Source organism: Rhizophagus irregularis, chromosome 10 (genome assembly GCF_026210795.1).
Source record: "Rhizophagus irregularis chromosome 10, complete sequence".
NCBI lineage: Eukaryota > Fungi > Glomeromycota > Glomeromycetes > Glomerales > Glomeraceae > Rhizophagus > Rhizophagus irregularis.
This window is the reverse complement of record NC_089438.1, coordinates 2803768-2823991: the sequence shown is the minus strand read 5'-3', so window position 1 is coordinate 2823991 and position 20224 is coordinate 2803768. Positions and strand designations below refer to the sequence as shown.

At 22.8% G+C, this 20224-nt stretch overlaps 3 protein-coding genes across 3 annotated transcripts; 1 reads left to right on the top strand and 2 right to left on the bottom strand.

Annotated features, from left to right (window-relative positions):
* Window positions 1-264: 264 nt before the first annotated feature.
* OCT59_002123 (uncharacterized protein) lies at window positions 265-6380 on the top strand (the record flags this gene model as incomplete). Its single annotated transcript, XM_066144289.1, has 14 exons — window positions 265-553; window positions 638-1270; window positions 1347-1379; window positions 1474-1503; window positions 1585-1623; window positions 1824-2221; window positions 2293-3394; window positions 3462-4286; window positions 4366-5199; window positions 5284-5919; window positions 6036-6074; window positions 6146-6181; window positions 6285-6308; window positions 6370-6380. The coding sequence occupies 14 exons, from the start codon at window positions 265-267 to the stop codon at window positions 6378-6380; spliced, it is 4929 nt and encodes a 1642-aa protein (XP_065995466.1).
* Window positions 6381-7328: 948 nt separating this feature from the next.
* OCT59_002122 (uncharacterized protein) lies at window positions 7329-9008 on the bottom strand (the record flags this gene model as incomplete). Its single annotated transcript, XM_025312359.2, has 6 exons — window positions 7329-7420; window positions 7496-7801; window positions 8246-8357; window positions 8435-8654; window positions 8917-8923; window positions 8996-9008. 6 exons carry the CDS (start codon window positions 9006-9008, stop codon window positions 7329-7331), a joined length of 750 nt encoding a protein of 249 aa, XP_025189964.2.
* A 3171-nt stretch (window positions 9009-12179) lies between these two features.
* OCT59_002121 (uncharacterized protein) lies at window positions 12180-13057 on the bottom strand. Its single transcript, XM_066144288.1, has 4 exons — window positions 12918-13057; window positions 12572-12844; window positions 12448-12450; window positions 12180-12355 (listed from the first exon to the last, which is right to left on the bottom strand). Exons 1-4 carry the CDS (start codon window positions 12970-12972, stop codon window positions 12315-12317), a joined length of 372 nt encoding a protein of 123 aa, XP_065995465.1. The 5' UTR covers window positions 12973-13057; the 3' UTR covers window positions 12180-12314.
* Between the last annotated feature and the right edge of the window lie 7167 nt (window positions 13058-20224).

Sequence of the window (20224 nt, the reverse complement as noted above, 5' to 3'; positions counted from 1 at the left end):
GGCTTTCTAAAAACTTTATCTATTTTTCCTTAAACGTTCGTACCGGTAGACTTCCAATACTTCGAAAAAATTTACTAAAAAAGAATTTGTTTATTATAAAAGACATCACTAAACCTTTTTTGTGTGTAATACGACTCAATTTTTAATTCTTTTTTTAAATATTTTGCCGAGAGTATCAGCCGTTTTTTCTTGACTTTTCCTTTAGCAAAATTTTGGTCAAGTGGTCAGTGGAAGTATTTCAAGACTTTTAATAAATCAGAAGAAATGAATGAAAATTCAGAATCGGAATTGATTGATTTTATTATAAAGTACAAATTAGTTAAATTGATTGATGAAAGTGAATTATCAGATATAAGACCTATAGATGAAGGTCATTTTGGCATTATTTCAAAAGCTATGTGGAAAACAACAAATAATTATGTTATTTGTAAAAGATTAAAAAATGATAAATCAATTAGTAATAAGCCGGCTGAAGCTTTTATCCATGAATTAAAAATGCATGGACGACTGAATTTTTGTCAAAGAATAATACGTATTCTAGGTATAAGTTTAGGTAAGCTTAAATTATATATCAACATTATATATTGACATTATTCAAAGTGTAATGAATGAAGATTCATTTTAATTTCATTTATAGATAAAGAAACAAAAGAATATTTACTCATAACAGAGTATGCTGATGGTGGAAATTTACGGCAATATCTTAAGAATCATTTTTCGGAATTAACTTGGAATGATAAAATCAAATTGGCTTATCAGATTACTGAAGGAATAAAATTTCTTCATGGAGAAAATATTCTTCATCAAGATTTACATTCTAAAAATATTGTGATACTCCATGGAGATGCTAAAATTATTAGTCTTGGTATTGCAAAAAGTACTGAATCTCAAACGAATCTACATTCAGACGTAATTGGAATGATTGCATATATTGATCCTAAACGATTAAAGGATTCTTTTTATGAATATAATGATAGGTCTGATATTTATAGTTTAGGAGTTCTTATGTGGGAACTATCTAGCGGTAGACCTCCTTTTATTAATGACATAAATGAAAGTCTTTTAAGATCAGGTTTATTAGCTGGACGTAGAGAAGAATCAGTACCTGATACACCTAATGAATACTTGATATTATATAAATCGTGTTGGGATCCTGAACCAAATACAAGACCATCAATTATTCAAGTTTACAATAGATTAGTTAAATTAGGAAGAATGAGAGGTATTCAAGACTTTCAAAATATCGAATGTGATGATGATAATATGCAAGGTAATAATATAATAATAAATAATATAATTGAAAGAGCAATTTGTGCTAAAATATATATTAACAATGTACGTTCAAGGTATTCAAGATGATAATGAATTTAATAATGTTGGTACGCAAGGTATGAATTTTTTTTTTGTTAATAATTGAAATAAAATTTATAAGTAGTAAGTAACTTTTATTTTAATAATAAATTTCTACAAAAGTGACTACAGAAGTGAATATAAACAATGCAGGTAATAATTGAAGTAATAAAAAAAATATAATTAAAAGAGTAATTTGTACTAAAATAAATATTAATATAATATGTATTCAAGATATTCAAGATGATAATAATAATAATGTCAGTGTACAAGGTATGAATTTCTTTTTTAATACTAATTAAATAAAATCTATAAATAATAATTTCTTTAATAATAAATGTCTACAAAGTGATTACAGAACTAAGTGAATATAAAATAATTGAACATGCATATTATTTTTTTTAAAGTTATTTAATTTTTTTAATCTACAAATTCTAATCATGTAAATACAATTAAAATTTATTTATTTCTAGAAAAATTGAAAAAAGGTTTATATGGAATATGCATAGAATGTAAACAGCCAAGAAGCCATTATCAATGGTGTCAACCATGTGAACAAAAACAATGCAAAGAAAATTTTGAAAATTGGACTAGTAAAGATGAAAAAATTGATACATTTCTTCAAGGTGCACAATTAAATTCTACAAGATCTCAAACTTTTTTGGAATGGATTCCTTTTTATAAACTTGAAAATATCTTAGATATAAAGTCAGAAAGTAAAACAAATACAGTATATTCAGCTATTTGGAAAGATGGACCAAGAATATGGAACCAACAAAACGAAAAATATGAAAGAATTGAAACTAAAGTTATTATCAAATTAAATAAGAATGATGATGATATTGCACAAATTAATGAAATTTTAAATGAGGTAAATTGATACTAATTTATTTTAATTGTTTGTTAGAAATAGTATTTATTATAATTATTATAATTATATAGCTTAAAATATATTTGGATTGCCATACTCAAGAATATACTTTATTGGTTCAATTTTATGGAATCTCCAAAGATCCTGTCAGTAATGATTATTTTATTGTAAAACAATTTCATAAAAACACTTCATCATTGACAGATTATATTTCCCATAACTTCAATAATTTAAACTGGAAGATGAAATTGCATTTACTACTTTATCTTTCCGAAGATTTAAAAGCATTGCACAATGCTGGATATGTTCATAAATATTATAAGAATCCATCCAGTATACTAGTATTTGATGATAAATTTTGTGCAATAGAAACATTTTTGGAATGCAAAGCTCTGACTTTATTAAATACAAATGAAAAAGGTGGATGGTATCCTTATAAGGCACCAGAAATTTTAGTTGATCAACCTTATACAAAGGCTAGTGATATTTATTCATTTGGAATGATTATGCATGCTATTGGAACAGGAAAAATTCCACCTTATTATTCTGCATCCCATTTTAATCATTTTAACCATTGTCTAACTTTTGATATTTGCTTTGGATTAAGACCACTTATTCCAGATAATATTCCAAAAAGTTTTAAAAACTTAGTAGAAAAATGTTGGAATACTGAACCAGATTTACGTCCTAATATTCATGAAGTATACTATTCTTTATTGAACTTATGGTCATCAATTTATCACAACAAATACCCAACCCCATTAAATTTAATATGTTTAGAATTTATTGCTGCTGATAAGGATTATTCTAAATCTAATTTCCAAGAAATGATTACTCAAAAAGCAAAAAATAGCAATTTAGAATCATTAGAAATGATTACTAAAGAAGCAGAAAACAGCAATTTAGAACCATTAGAAATGATCAAATATATTAAAAAAAATGATTTGGTTAATATTAGAAATATCAATGAATTAAAAATAATTCCTCCTATTGATAATGACCAATTTTGCAAGATTTCAAAAGCTATTTTGAAAATAAAAAAAACAGATATTATAGTTGCTTGCAAAAGATTTAAAAGTACCCAACTGGATAGAACCTTCTTTTATGAATTAAAGATGCATAAAAAATTATATTCTTGTTTAAGAATCTTATGTGTATTAGGCATAAGTTTAGGTAAGCTTTACCTACTTAAGTAATTTTATTGCTTTGTAACAAACTTTCATTTATTATTTATTTACAGATGAAAATACTAAAGAATACTTACTCATTATGCAATATGCTGATGGTGGAAACTTACGCAAGTATCTTAAAAATCATTTTTTAAAATTAACTTGGAATGATAAATTAAAATTTGCTTATCAAATCACTGAAGGTATTAAATATCTCCATGATGAAGATGTTCTTCATCAAAATTTACATTCTAAAAATATATTAATACATAGAAAAGAAATTAAGATTATACTTGATATTGCAAAAAGTACAGAATCTGATTATTTGAATGAAATGATTCCATATATTGATCCCAAAATTTTAGATGATCGGTCTTATGAATATGATAAGAAATCAGATATTTATAGTTTAGGAGTTCTTATTTGGGAAATATCTAGTGGTAGACCTCCCTTTATTTATAGTGAGACTGAGAAATCTTTAGAAATTCAATTAATAATAAGTGGTTATAGAGAAAAATCAATTCCTAATACCCCTAATGAATACTCAGATTTATATAAATCATGTTGGGATCCTGAACCAAGCGAAAGACCATCTATTAATCAAGTTTTTAGTAAATTAGGAAAAATGTTATATACTCAAATAAAAACAAATTTGAAGCCTGAAGAATTGATCGATTCCATTAGAAATAATTATTTAGCAATCTTAATTATTAATATAAATGAATTATCAAATGTTAACGGAAACATTACTTGGGAAAAAAAAGACTCTTCCTTTCCAGTTATTTGTAAAAAATATAAATGTGACCAACTAAATGAAGCTTTCATCCACAAATTAAAGATATATAGAAAATTCAGTTTCTGTTCAAGGATTGTACGTATATTTGGCATAAGTTTAGGTAAGCTCATATAATAATAAATATTATTTTTATTTATGTTTATATAATGAATATTCATTTTTTACTATTTTATTTGCAGATATAAATGTAAATGAATTTTTAATGATTATGCAATATGCTAATGGAGGAAATTTACGCCAGTATCTTAAAGACCATTTTTCGGAATTAACTTGGGATGATAAAATAAAGTTAGCATATCAAATTACTGAAGGAATAAAGTTTCTTCATGATGCAGATATTATTCATCAAAATTTGCATCCTAAAAATATAGTAATACACAAAAAAGAAGCTAAAATTATGCTTGATATTGTAAAAAGTGTAGAAACTGATTATTTTAATGATGATGAAATGATTTCATATGTTGATCCTAAATTTCTAGAAAACTATTCTTATGAACTTGATAAGAAATCGGATATATATAGTTTAGGAGTTCTTATGTGGGAATTATCTAGTGGTTATCCTCCTGAAGCTGAAAATATTTCAAAAAATCAAATAATTAATGGTTATAGAGAAACCCGAATCCCTAATATTCCTAAAGAATACTTTAATTTATATGAATCATGTTGGCATTCTGAGCCAAATGCAAGACCAACAATTAATCAAATTTTTAATAAATTAGAAGCAATGAATAAAAATTCAGGATTAGAGTTGTTTAATTTAATTAAAAAACATAAATTAGTTAAATTTATTAATATTGATGAATTATCAGATATAAGATATATTGATGGAGGTAATTTTGGCATTATTTCAAAAGCAATATGGAAAAAAACAGATAATTATGTTATTTGTAAAAGATTAAAAAATAATGAATCAATTAATAATAAGCCGACTGAAGCTTTTATTCATGAATTAAAAATGCATGGACGACTGAATTTTTGTCAAAGAATAATACGTATTCTAGGTATAAGTTTAGGTAAGCTTAAATTATTTACCAACATTATATATTAACATTATTACAAGTGTAATAAATGAAGGTTCATTTTAATTTCATTTATAGATGAAAAAACAAAAGAATATTTGCTCATAATGGAGTGTGCTGATGGTGGAAATTTACATCAGTATCTTAATAATCATTTTTCGGAATTAACTTGGAATGATAAAATCAAGTTGGCTTACCAGATTACTGAAGGAATAAAATTTCTTCAGGGAGAAAAAATTCTTCATCGAGATTTACACTCTGGAAATATAGTAGTACATCAAGGAGAAGCTAAAATTATTGATTTTGGTATTGCAAAAAGTATGGAAACTCAAACATATAGTTATTCAGGTGTATTTGGATCACTTCCATATATTGATCCTAAACGATTAGCGAATTATTCTTATGAATACAATGAAAAGTCTGATATTTATAGTTTAGGCGTTCTTATGTGGGAAATATCTAGTGGTAAATCTCCTTTTGCCAATAGAAATATTGGTGGAGATCTTTTAAGACATGATTTAATAGGTGGGCATAGGGAGGAACCAGTACCTGATACACCTGACGAATACTTGAAATTATATAAATCATGTTGGGATCCTGAACCAAATAAAAGACCATCAATTAGTCAAGTTTTTAGTAAATTAGTTAAATTAGGAAGAATGAGGGGTATTCAAGACTTTCAAGATATCAAATGTGATGATGATGAAGTGCAAGGTAAGAATGTTTACCTTGCAATACTAATAAATTTTACTAAAAAAAAAAAAAATTAATAACGTGACAAATAAATTTGTTTAAACTTTATTTTTTATTTACGATAAATTAATTATTAGGCATTCAAGATAATAATGTCAATGATACTGATGCACAAGGTAAATTATTTATAACCAATTAATCATATAAGTAATAATTTCTTTTTTTAATAATGAAAATTCTACAAAAGTGACTAGTACGGAAACGAGCAATAATGGTACAATAGGTAATCGATCAATACATATATTTTTATTTTAAATTTAAAATTTTTTTTTTATTTATAATTTCTAATTATTTATAAATTGTTTATATAATTGAATTTGTGGAAGATGATATTAATCATGATTTAGACAGTAAGTTTATTAACAATAACTTTATTATTTAAGATATAAAATAAATAATTTGTTTTTTTAGTTCCTGGATGACATAGTTGATTAAATAACTATAGATGGACCATTTTACTCGGTAAGTTCCTAACTTCTATTTAATTTGTACAGTATATACTATCATATTCTTACTATTAAATACATTTTCACTTTTTCAGACGAATTTATGGCCAAAATTTTTATATTTATATAGTCCTTATAAATGATGTATCTTTAGATATAATGTTTATATATATCTTACAAATTTATGAAAATAAAATTTTTACCATGGAATCTGAAGTTTAAAAATTGATTTTATTTTATTTAGTCCAATTCTTTTTATTTTCATTTATTTATATACTGTAACTTCTGGATTATATATTTAAGCTGATTATGAATACAATTTCTAAAGGTCCTTTCCTGTTAAATTTACTATACATTATAAACCGCTTTAAAGTATTTATCAAGATCCAAACACATTCTGTAAATATTCATGATAAAAAAATATACAAATTTTTGTTACTAATAATGTATTTCAATTTTTTTTTTTATTTTTTACTCTTTCGATATTTTACTTATTAAAAATTTTTTATCCAATCTTAAGATATAATAATTCGTGCTTTCCATAATTAAAAAAAAAGTATTTTAACAAGTTATCAATATATTTTAAATAAAACCCAATAATAATGTTTATTCAATAACTAAAAAGAAAGAACTATTTAAATTATAAACTAAGAAATTTGTAAACATTTTACTACTCTAGTCTTAGTGTTTAAATAATTCTAAATATAATGAAAGAAAATGTATATATTCAATAGTTGTTATGTCAGTGCTAAGAAACCTGCAAAACATATTATTACTATAACCTAGGTGTTTAAATAATTCTACATAATATGATTAAAAAAACAACAATAATAATCAAATATCAATTGAAGAGCTATAATAAAACTTTAAAAAGTTTTATATAAATACAAATAAATTTCATCTGTATAAAAATATGTAACAAAATTAATCCATATAAAAATAATCATTCAAATTACAATTATTCATACTCATTTCAGATTCAAGAATTTCATTCAACTTTGCACTATTATTTACATCTAAATAATAATAAATAAATTAATTAATTTCGCATAAATAATTTACAAGATTAATTTTTATATTTTAGTATATACCTAATAATTTAGTCAAATTTGAATGATACGCTTGTGAATCTTCACTTTCAGGAATTTTATTCAATTCTTTATTAGTAAAATTAGATAAGAGACTTGTATAACTTGCTTTAGGATGAGATTTAGTAGCAAGTTTGTTATGTCCAATTGGTGCATTTATAAATTCCAAAACATTACATTTTAACTCTTCATTAATATCTTCGATTTTCTTTCCATAAGGGAGAAAAATCCATTTTTCAATAATATCTAAAACTTCTTCAGAAGATGGTCTGTTTAATGGAACTTCATTCCAACACTTTTTCATTAAATCTACGTAACATTGTGGAGAATTTTTAATAATTTCAGGACGTTCACCGTTACAAATACTTAAACAAAAATCCATATCATGTCCTCTATTATTATATGGTGATATCCCAGACGTAAATTCCCACATAATCATAGAAAAACTATATATATCACTAGCTGGAGTATACGGGTTGCCTTTTAAAACTTCAGGAGCCATAAATGTCATAACACCATAAATATTATGCTTTTTCAAAAACGATTTTACAGGTCGACATAGTCCTAAATCACTAATATAAACTTTATCTCCATTCTCATCATTATGTAATAAAATATTGCCATCATGAAAGTCACAATGAATAAGATTTTGATTATGTATCTCATTAAGCCCAGCAATAATATCATGCAACATATGTAATTTTTGTTTCCAATTATTTTCGACTAATTTTGTTAAATTTGCTCTTAAATTACCCATGTTTGCACAATCCATTGCTACCATATATCTTAATGTATCTGGATCTTTTGTAAATCCATAAAAATTAATGATTTCAGATGAATTTAAGCAACTTTCATGATATTTCCACTATAAAAAAAAATAATAATAATATGAGTATAAATTATAATTTAAATTAAAAAAAAATAAATAATATACTATCATACTTCATTTAAAAATTCATTTAAACTATTATCATTTAAATCATTATGACATTTTAAAATTACTTCTCTATCTCCATTATTATTTGACCAAATAGCTTTGTATACAGTACCAAATCCTCCTTTATCAAGATATTCAACATTTTTAAATTTATTATAAGGAATCCATTTTAACCTCTTTTCAAAAATAAAATCATCTATAATTGCATTTCCACTTTTTCCAAATCTATAAATTTAATTTATATTAATTTATATTAAAATATATATTAAAATTTAAAATTAAAAAAAAATATTATTATTACTTACTCTGATGAAATTAAAATATAATTTTTTAAAAAAATAAACTTAGTTTTTGTATAAATTTGTATATAAATTAATTTATAATTAATGACTTACCAACTAATGTAATATTTTTTTAAATATAATAAATTCAGTTAATATAACTATAACTATTATATAAATATATAACAATAGATATAAATAATAACTTACATGCTACATTATTAAATAAAAAATTTGATTAGTAAAATACTTAAAATACTATACAAAGTAATAGAATTAAATAACTTATAACATACATTCTAAAATAAGTCACAAAACAATTATTTAAATAAAGAACTTGGTTAGTTTAAATTATATGTAAAGCCATTCCAAATTAATTTTTAGTTTAACATCCTTCCCTTCAACTTTAGAGTAAATTAAAACATAACATATATACCCAATATATTCAAAGCAACCTTCTCTTTCTAAAATTTAGTAGTACTAAAGATTTCCAATTTTACCAAAAATTTCCAAAATTTAATTATCATATTTGTTTAAATTATTTAAATTATTTCATCAAGAAAGGATATTAAACTAATTATTAGTTTTAAATGGCCTAAATATTATAATATATAATAATAAGTAACTTAAAACTTACGTTCTAAATAAATTATCAAATAAAGAATTTAATTAGTTTAAACTATGTAATATTACATAAATATATATTAATAGAATTAAATAAATAATTTAAAACTTACGTTCTAAATAGATTATCAAATAATTTTAAATAACCAATTTAGTTAGTTCAAATTATATGTAACATTATATAAATATCAATAACAAATTAATAAATAGCTTATAACTTACGTTCTAAAATAAGAAACCGAACAATTATTTAATAAAAAACTTAGTTAGTTTAAATTATATGTAAATATTATCAATTATTTACCTTCTACTGTATATTGTCAAACAATATTTTAATAAAATGTATTTAGCTTAAATTATATAAATTAGTATATAAATATAATAAATTAAATAAATAACTTAGCTTACTATCTAAAATAGTTATTAAATAAACATTCAATAATTAGTATAAATTGCATAAATAAAATAATATAATAATTAAATTAACTTACTATCTAAAATAAAAAATCGAATTAGTTTAACTTATTTATGATTATTATAAAATAGAAGTAATAATTATTTATAACTTACAATCTAAAATTTTAATAAAGAATTTGATTAGCTTAAATAATATAATTTATAAAAATTTAAATGAATAACTTACAATCTAGCACAATTATAAATAAAAAATTTAATTAGTTTAAACCAAACATTAATATTATATAAATATAATATAACAAATAGATACTAATTTATGACTTACAATCTAAAAAATTTTAAACAAATTTAATCAACTTAGTATATACTAGTATATATATAATAAAATAAATAAATAATATATAACATACCAACTGAAAATCATTAATAATTTTTTAAATAAAATTGAATTAGTTAATTATATATAAACATTATGTAAATATAATAAAACTTAATAAATAATTTATAATTACCAACTATAGTAAATTAAGTATCCAAAAAAAATTGTTAATTCAAATTATATATAAATATAATATGTAATTATAATTAATTATAACTTACTTCCTATTATTAGTTATTAACCAATTTTTTTTAAAAAAAAAAATTGTTGAAATTATATATGAATATCATATAAGTATATAATAAATTAAATAAATAATTTATGACTTACTTCCTGTATTATCATTAAATTTTAAAATATTAGTTAATTTAAATATCACATAAGTATATTAATAATAAGTATAATAAGATTAAATAAATAATTTTATGACTTACTTTCTATTATAAAAATAAAATTTGAAATTAAATATTTAAGTTATTTAAAATTATATGTAAATATAGTAAGATATAATAAATTATATAACTTACGATCTAAATAATTTTTAAATCAAGAATTTAGATAATTTAATTTATATATAAGTATTATGCAAACACAATAGAATTAATAGATAATTATAACTTACGTTCTATTAGTATTGATTATTTTTTAAATAAAATTTAATTAATTAAATATATAATATAAAATAAACTGAAATTAAGTAAATAGCTTACGATCTGAAATAGTTTAAATAAAAAAATTTAGCCATTTAAATTAAATATAATAAATTAATATATAATATAAATTTACTTACTGACTAATTATCAAACAATTTTAAATAAAAAATTTAATTAGTTTAGATAATTGTACATAAATATTTTAAATATAAAATGAAAATTTATAGCTCGTATAGCATACCATCTATAAATGTTTTATAAAAAAAAATTTAGTTAAATCATATTTTAATAAAATTAATTAATAAAATTATATAACTTACGATCTAAATAATATTTAAATAAAAGTTTAATCAGTTTAGTTAAAGCAATTAAATACATATATAATAATAAATTAAAAAATTTTATAAATATAAATGTGATTAATTTTATATAAAATAATAACTTGTACTTACCAACTAAAATAAATTGACAAATAAATTTTAAATGAAAAAATTAATTATATGTTAATATAGAATTGCAACAAAATTAATTAAATAACTGAACTTATTTAGAACTTACGATCTAAAAATAATTTTTAAATAAAGTTTTGGTTAATTTAAATTCATATTAAAATGTTAATATATGAATAAATAACTTATAACTTACTGACTAAAGTAAATTGTCAAAATAAAAAATTTAAATATATTAGTATACTCTATGTAGTAACTATTCTAATATAACATATAACTTATGACTTACAGTCTGTAAATAAAACTTAAATTAGTTTATATATTAAAAATAAATTAAATAAATAATTTATAACTTACAAACTAAATAAGTCATCAAATAATTTTTAAATAAAAAATCATATTATTTTAAATTAAAGTAAATCTAAATTACTAAAATAATAAAATTAAACAAATAATAATTACAATCTAAAATAATTTTAAATAAAAACCTAGTTAGTTTATATTATATATGAATATACATAAATAAAAGAATAATTAAACAAATAACTTACCTCCTATATTATTAAACAAATTTTTAAATGAAGAATTTAGCAATATATATATATATATATGTAAATATAATGATATTATTAATAAATATCCTACCAGCTAAAGTAAATTACCAAATAATTTTTATAAATAAAAATTTAGTTAATTAAATTATATGAAATAAATTATTACATTATTATATAAATCATAACTTACAAACTACTGTATTATTATTAACTATACATAAATAAAGAACTACAGTTAATTAAATTTAAAATGTATAAATAAATAGAAATATAAAAAAGATACAATAACTTACACCCTATATCATTATTGATTATTCATAATTTTAGATGAAAAATTAGTTGGATATGAATATTACAATGTATATTTAAAATTAAATATATAACTTACAATCTAATTATTCAAATAAGGAATGTATTATTAATATGAAATATTATAAATATCATATAAATATAATAAAATTAAATAACCCACCATCTGTAGCAACATTAATTATTATATAATTATTTAAAGAATTGGTTATTTGGATTTTATATATGACAGTAAAAATAAATAGCTAGTAACTTACTAACTATAGTATTATTAATCATTAAATGAATTATTTAGTTATATGTAATATAACAAAAATAAGTAATTCAATTATAAGATAATCTATTAACTTACGAGCTAAATTATTTAATATATAATATAGTCAGTTTAAATTATAGTTGTATATTAGGGTATAATTATAGATAGTATTTAATTTATTTACAAATAAAAATTTAATATTTCAGCTTGTTTGATATACCTTCAGATTCCTTGGTACTACTTCCTTCAAATTCTTTGGTGCCACTTTCTTCAAATTCCTCGATATCACTTTCTTTAGATTCCTTGGTACTACTTCCTTCAAATTCCTCAATATTACTTCCTTCGAATTCCTCAATATTACTTCCTTCGAATTCTTCAATACTACTTTCTTCAATTTTCTTGGTATTACTTCCTTCGAATTCCTCAATATTACTTCCTTCGAATTCTTCAATACTACTTTCTTCAATTTTCTTGGTATTACTGGAAACTAGTTCTATTATATTGTAAATTTGTTAAAATTTTAGAATTCAAATTTGTATTAAATGTACATTCTTATATGATTTTACCTTTATCTTTACGTATACGCTTTTTTTTTCTATATTTACTTAATCTTTGTCCCATTTTTTCAAAAATTCTCCCTAAAATAAATTAAAATGTTAAATATCTTATTAATTTATTTATTTTTCAAATAACAACAGATTATAAATAGGGAACGGGTATTATCTGTTATTATTATTAATATTTATGCAAAATGCATTATGTTGATCACAAGTACAAGCATTGCATGTATACAAACAAACTTTGCACGTGTCAACTATCAAGACTAATTAGTGCGCAGCAATAATCACAAATCAGAAAAAATTTTCTTAATACATATAATACATAATATATATACTTCTAAAAGTCGTTAAGAAAGATAAATCTTCGGCTACTTTACAAGTTTACTTAGAACGACAAAAGTGTTTTGAATATCATTTTTGATTTTTTGTATTTTTGTTAAACCACCTTGGAAATGATCGACAAAGACGATAAAAATTAGTTTTTATATTACTGTAATTAAAACTAGAATTCCAACGTTAAATAAGAGCAGTTAATGGTACATTAGTATAGAATTTTGAAGTTTTATTTTAAAGGAAAATTTAATATATTTTTTGAAAAGTGTTATGCTACAACGAGGCAATACGGCACATTCCACTAAAAATTAAATGGTTTAATAAAAGGATTTAACAAAAAAAAGTACTTTAGTTATTTAAAAACAGTTCTGGTTATAAAAAAAGAAATTTACTGGTTACGACTACATACATTGTATATTTTCTTTTGAAAAATTTTGGTTAGCCATAAAACACAGCTATATTAAACGTAATTTGTAATATAACTGCAAACTACAGCAGTAAATTTTGTTTTTTTACACAAGAGATCTTTGGATCCGCTTTGGTTGCATAGATTAAAAAGATCATTATGAATTTCTCTTGTAGTAACTGCGTCACATGCAACGATAACAGTTTTTTTGAAATTCAACGGTAATAATATTCTGACATTCTGTAAGTAACGTTCTAATTATAATCCAATTTTATTACAAATGAAATAAACTAGATATATTTTTATGATTTTTATGATCATAACACAAAAATGTTATCTGTTATGTGAAAAAATTAAACGAAAATTTCAACGGTTATACCGTACGCATTTTTTTTCAATTTTTCAAAATATCATCCATCTAATAAAAATAAATGTACGTTAATTTTTTTAAAAGGACGATGTTATAACATTCCATTTTTTTTATTCTTTAATTTTTTAATGAAACGTTTTTTAACGTTTTAAAATTTATTAAAAAATTTATTCAAATATTATACAGTAACACGTTTCATATTTCCTTGAATACGCTACATTTATAAAAAAAAGGATTAATTTTTAAAATATTGGTAAAAATAAAAGAAAGAAAAAATCAGTCAAATATCTTTTAAAGGTGGCTAAATATTTTGCTTTTACCAGTAGGGGCATAGGTGATTTTTAGCCAAATCCTACAAACTACCCATTTGAGTATTAGCTGTGGATTTGTTTTTAGTTCATTAATTGTGACATGTTATGTTATAGTGGTGCAGACTTTTGAACCTTATGTAGTTACGTCATTTTTTTCAACGAGCGTCACATTGTCGTATGACGCCATAAATGACTTTTGCCATATGGATTTTATAGACTTTTAGACTTTACAGAAACTTTTGACGTAATTACTTTTAAATTTTTTAGGCTTTATATATATAATAAATAAACTTTAATATACTTAATATAAATAATATAAACTTTTTTTTTTACTTTTTCGAAATTTACATACTCCACTAATAGATCTACAAATCCAATCATTCAGGATGGAGAAAATGGATTGCGTGAAGAACTAAATATACCTAATACTAATAAAAAAGTTAATAATAATATGGAATTTAATCTTGACATAGTTGATGATGTTTTAAATACTAGATTAGAGTAAATTTGTTTACATGCTATCATTATGATTTTATATTCTTCGTTTATATACTAGTAATAGTAAAATTGCATATAGAAGAATGTTAAATATTAAAAGCAGCAGTAATTGTTATTATTTTTAATTATATATAAATATGATAATTTATTCAATTTTAATTGCGTCATACGTCAAAACTGTATGAAGTTACGTCCATGATGATACGTCACTTAAGACCGCATTACCATCAAAAGTTTGCATCGCTAACGTGTTAAATGTATTTTTGAGTTGTGTATTTATTTGGTATATGATTGCAAAGTAAGCGATTCATTGTGATTTAAGATCGTAAATCCCCTTTTAAGTAAATCTATTCTGTTATTTTGTTTTTGTATATCATAATCGAAGTTGAATGATGAAGTTTGGGATTTAGCCTTTTAGGTTTGTAAATGTTAAAAACTTTAGCTGTTTTTTATTAACTATTATATGTATATGATTAAATTGCACGTGTATTTGCGAAGAAGGAATGATTATTAATCATATTAGTATTGTGATTGGCGCTTTTTTTTTTTTTTTTTTGACATACGAAATAATCATTGATATTCATTTACTATATGTATATAAAAAAACTAGAGATACGAAGGGAAAACGTAATTTTCCACCAAGATTTTTTCGTTTTCCATACATACATCTTTTTCATGCCATTTAATCATTATTTTTTTAACTTACTAATTCATTTTCATGCATAATTGTGAAATAAGCGAAAGGGTAAAACAAAAGTTAAACAATTATATCTAGTTTCAATTTGGCTTGATGTGGCAATAACTTTTTTTCTAATAAATCAGTATAATATACGGTATTTTATTAAGGCGGCTATTATTCGTGTTATTCGTCCCCACTTTTGTTATTCGTACCCATCTGTGACAAATCATGTGATTGGACGATCTACAATCAAATTTTACCGCGAAAATGAAAATTAAAATAGTTTAGAATTTTTGATTTATCACATCAATAGCACTCCCAGAACTTCATTTTTAGAATTGTTTAAGCATAATTTTATTTTTATAAGTCCATAAATTAAATATTAAAGAATAAAGAATAAATGTATTGTTATGAATATTCTTAATTTCAAATTGTGAGAATCATGTCCAGAATGATGGCAAAAAGTACATTTTTTCATTACTTGATCTACTAGTAACTCGAATTCAGAAGGATCTCTTCTGGTTGAGCTAGTTTGCCATTTAACTCTCATTTATCAAAACTTCTGGCGCAATAAAATTAATATAACGTGATTGTAGATCGTCCAATCACATGGTTTACTACGGGCGGCCTTTATTAACGACTTAAATTATTTTATATCGGATTTATGAAATAATAATTGAGTTTAATATATACAAAAAAAAAAATAATAAATAAATTTAAAAAATTTCAGAATTATCATCAGAGTATGAAAAAAAAACTAAAAATTAATTCCAAAATTATTTTCTCTAATTATCGATTTGCTATGAATTTTCTCACTTTAATAGCGAAGAAATCTATCAATTAAAAAAAAAAGTATTTAATATAATATTATTATCCAATTGAATAACAATTATCGTATAAGCTTTCAAGGTTTTTCCTGAAAAATAATTATTGCATATTAAGTGATACAAAAGACCGATCCGAATATGAAAATATTTAATTTGATGCGTCTTTAAAAGTAAAATATTTGATTTTTTTTCAAGATATTTTTTAATTTTGGAATGAGCAAAAGACAAAAATTATTAAATTTGTAAATATTGGAATTTTGAAATTTTTGATTTAAAAAAAGATATTTCGACGTTATAGTTGCCTCAATGCGTATCCGATATTTGATCCGGATATCCGGCGAATATCCGTGCTATATCTCCGGATGACGGATAGATGGAATGTAACTCTAGCAATAATAATGATAATATTTCAAAATCTCATCTCCTATTACTGATAACGATTGAAATAAATACGGATCAACATTCAATAAAGCGCCAATTGTGTAAAAGACTTCACTCAGAACAGATATCCTTATATATAATTAGCGCAATTTCATTGGTGGTTCAAGACGTATCGAAACTATATTACTATAGCATATGTATTATTTCCTAGATTCTTAGGCATCATAAAACAAGCGCTTTAGTCGTAGAAATAAATATCGACGAATTGCCAATCCGTTTAAAATCAGCACTATCATGAATTTGATGATTGCACAATGCAAACTCCCCATTTACCATAATAAATGTGCAGCTTTTTTTGCTTGTCCTATTTTTTAACAATTTTAATATTTATAAACCTACCACATCTGACACGCGTACAATTTAAACTCCTTTTTTACAATAATAAATATGCGACTTTTTAGTTTATTTTTTTTAAATAAGATTTTACAATAGTGTTTGTGTATTTATTTGTTAATTGACTGCGAAACGTTCGATTTGTAATGTAATGCCGGAATTATCTAGTGAATTTGGGGCGCAGTATTATATTATATAAATTTTTATGGTATTTTTATTAACTGCGGTCCGGAATGACGTTAAATTATCAGATAAGTTCAATTAAAAGTTACATTTTAGTATTATAACTCCTGTCACATGAGTATAAACTGGAACGTGATTAGATCTACAAATTAGTCATGTGAATGAAAACGAGGCTTGGTAGAAATATTATTTGAATAGACTACTAATTAAAGAAAAATGATCAACGTTCATAAGAATTATAAAAGAGAGAGGTAACCAGTAATTAAAGAGGGCAATATATTTTCCTATTTTACCCATTATATTATTTTTCGATTCTTTTGCCTTTTCCTTATGATGAAAAAGTGCCACATTAATTAATTTTAATGGTCGATAGAGCGTATATGAGGGGAAACAATCGAAGTTTAATTCTAAGATTTATTTTGATAGAATAGTGTAGTATGATTATTTTGTATATAATAGATGATTTATTATCAAATAAAGGAACATTTTTGTCTTGAGCGCTACAGTAATAGCGCCGATCTTAGATGGATCAGTGATTAAAGGATTAACGTTATTCGTTCAAAAAATACTTCGTTAGTTATACGAAGGTTTTTGATATGAAGAGATTAAGTTGGGCTCTTTTAGAGTGTTTTCTTAATTTCATATGTATTTCTAAATTTACGATGTAATTTGGTTTTTTTTAAATACAATTACTAATAAAGAAATACGTTTATCGAAAAAAAAAAAATATTCGTTCAAAAATCGTTTTTTCTGTGTGAACTTGTGAAACATCAAATTATGTAAAAGAGAAAGCTCTTCAACCTCAAGTAATTCATTATATATATATGATATTTGTAACTTGTCAAACGAAACCTATAATTTACTCCTTCAGTTCTCTTTATTGTAAATTATAATACATCTACAATTAAATTAGCGAGAAATTATTGCTGCGTTGTATTTGTTCGGCTAGATTTTTGCTGATAAAAATGTAAAAAAATAAAGTTGATTTTTATTCCATAACGTTTTTAAAAATGTTTGAATGATCAGAATGATCCTTGATTTCACAAATAAAAAATAGCTCTCCATGATAAATCCGTCATAAATTTACATTTTACGTTCTTACCAGGCTGTGATTTCAAAGAAATTTGTGAAAAAATACTAAGCAGGGAATAAAACACATTTACTACGAATGGTTTTTCGGACAATTCCATAATATTTCGGTGATCAGTTACTTTGAGTAATTTAATTCAGAATTTTTACATTAAACCCTTCTCTTAAAATAGCTACTAAAGAATCATTGAGTTTTCTATTATCCCTTAAACGGTAAGCAATTGTACCCGCAATTTTACTGAAAATCCAACTCTCATCTAATTTATGAAAAATAAAGTTATATTAACAAAATTATTTTCCATAATAACTTAAATCATATATTATACAGCAAACATTATCATTTATATATTAGAAAATCGAAAATTATCCATTAGTCAAAAGTTGCATTTTTAACATAATCAACAAAATTTAAAAAATTTTGTAATTTCACTTTGACGATTTTATTGAATATGTAGAATTTGTTATGAGGAAAAATTTTTATTATTATGTTTAGAAGTAGAATTTTAACTTTATACAGAGCTTTGATAAAAATCTTATTTTTTATCTCTAATTTGTTCATTATATTATATAAAATTTTCATAAAAAAAAAAAGTCATTAAAGTAGTGAGAAAAGTTTAGATTTATTATATAATTAATGATCAGCGGTCAGAATGCAAGTCAATTTGGCTGCTTATATTAACAAACTTTATATTTGAGTACAATTTATTTTTAGAAATTGCGGGCAAATTGCACGCCAACCGTTTCAGGGGATTATCATTCCAAGTGGATAGTATTATTTATTTATTTTACGTAATTAGGAAGTGAGAAGATTGAACGTATCCGCGGATTTGACCGGATAATTGGTCAATTTCTCATAATAAAAAATTTTTTTATTAAAAAAAAAAAAAAATCAGAATTCAAAGTGTAAATGATTAAAAAGTGAAGCAGACGGGTGAAATGATTTTATAAGAAATTGTTCATATATTCGATAGTTTATAAATGAAAATGATTGGCCGGAGACTGAGAAAAAGTTTGAGAGTCAGGTTAAACTAGTTCAAGCAGACAAACAAAGCAGACAAACAAAGCAGGAATTTTAAAAGAGATGACTAGCAAGTTGAATTCATTTCCAACAGGAGGTCTATAGTCATCCTACCTTAAAACTTTAGAAAATACCGACACAACTATCAAATCTATTTACGAATTTTCACATAAAAAAGCGAAAATAAAATTTTTTTTTTTTTGCACGATCAAGTATTTTCTACTGTTGTAATAAACAAATACCTTCTACATAACAATACCCGTACTAATCATACGATTGTATGATTCTGTTTTTTCCAAAAAGTACTTTTAATTTCGTTATATAATTTTAGTTGGATCACCAAATGTACGGAATGATCGTTCTATTTTAAGAATTTTAAGATTAAATTACAGTAATACTGTACTTGCGTTTAAAATAAAAATTAAAATAAATTTGGTAAAATCGGTAGATCCAAATAATGAAAATAATATCATTAAAAAAAAAAATCTGAACCAAAAAAAGTATTTTTATTTAATAATTTCGGCTGAAATTAATTATTTAAACTTTTTAATATCATAATATTAACTAATCAAAAACTTATTCAAATATGGATTAATATTACGCCATACGAGAAAGAAATTTTTGCAATCATCATATTTTTTTTTTTCCTGGGCTGATTAAAAAAAGATCACATTTAATAAAATACAATCATCTATATTTACTTTGTGTTGCGCGTCTATTGTGAGCAACCATTAGAACGAATTAAAAATTTTTAAATTTTTTTTATTGATTTATTTAGTTATGTTGCAACACTTTTGTGTGAAAAAAAATCATGGATAAACCAGA

Bases quoted from the DNA above. Each gene is read 5' to 3' on its own strand.
- OCT59_002121 (XM_066144288.1), bottom strand. From the start codon at position 12,972: ATGGGACAAAGATTAAGTAAATATAGAAAAAAAAAGCGTATACGTAAA. The intron at 12,845-12,917 runs GTAAAATCATAT...ACAATATAATAG, and splicing joins GCGTATACGTAAAGATAAAG to AACTAGTTTCCAGTAATACC.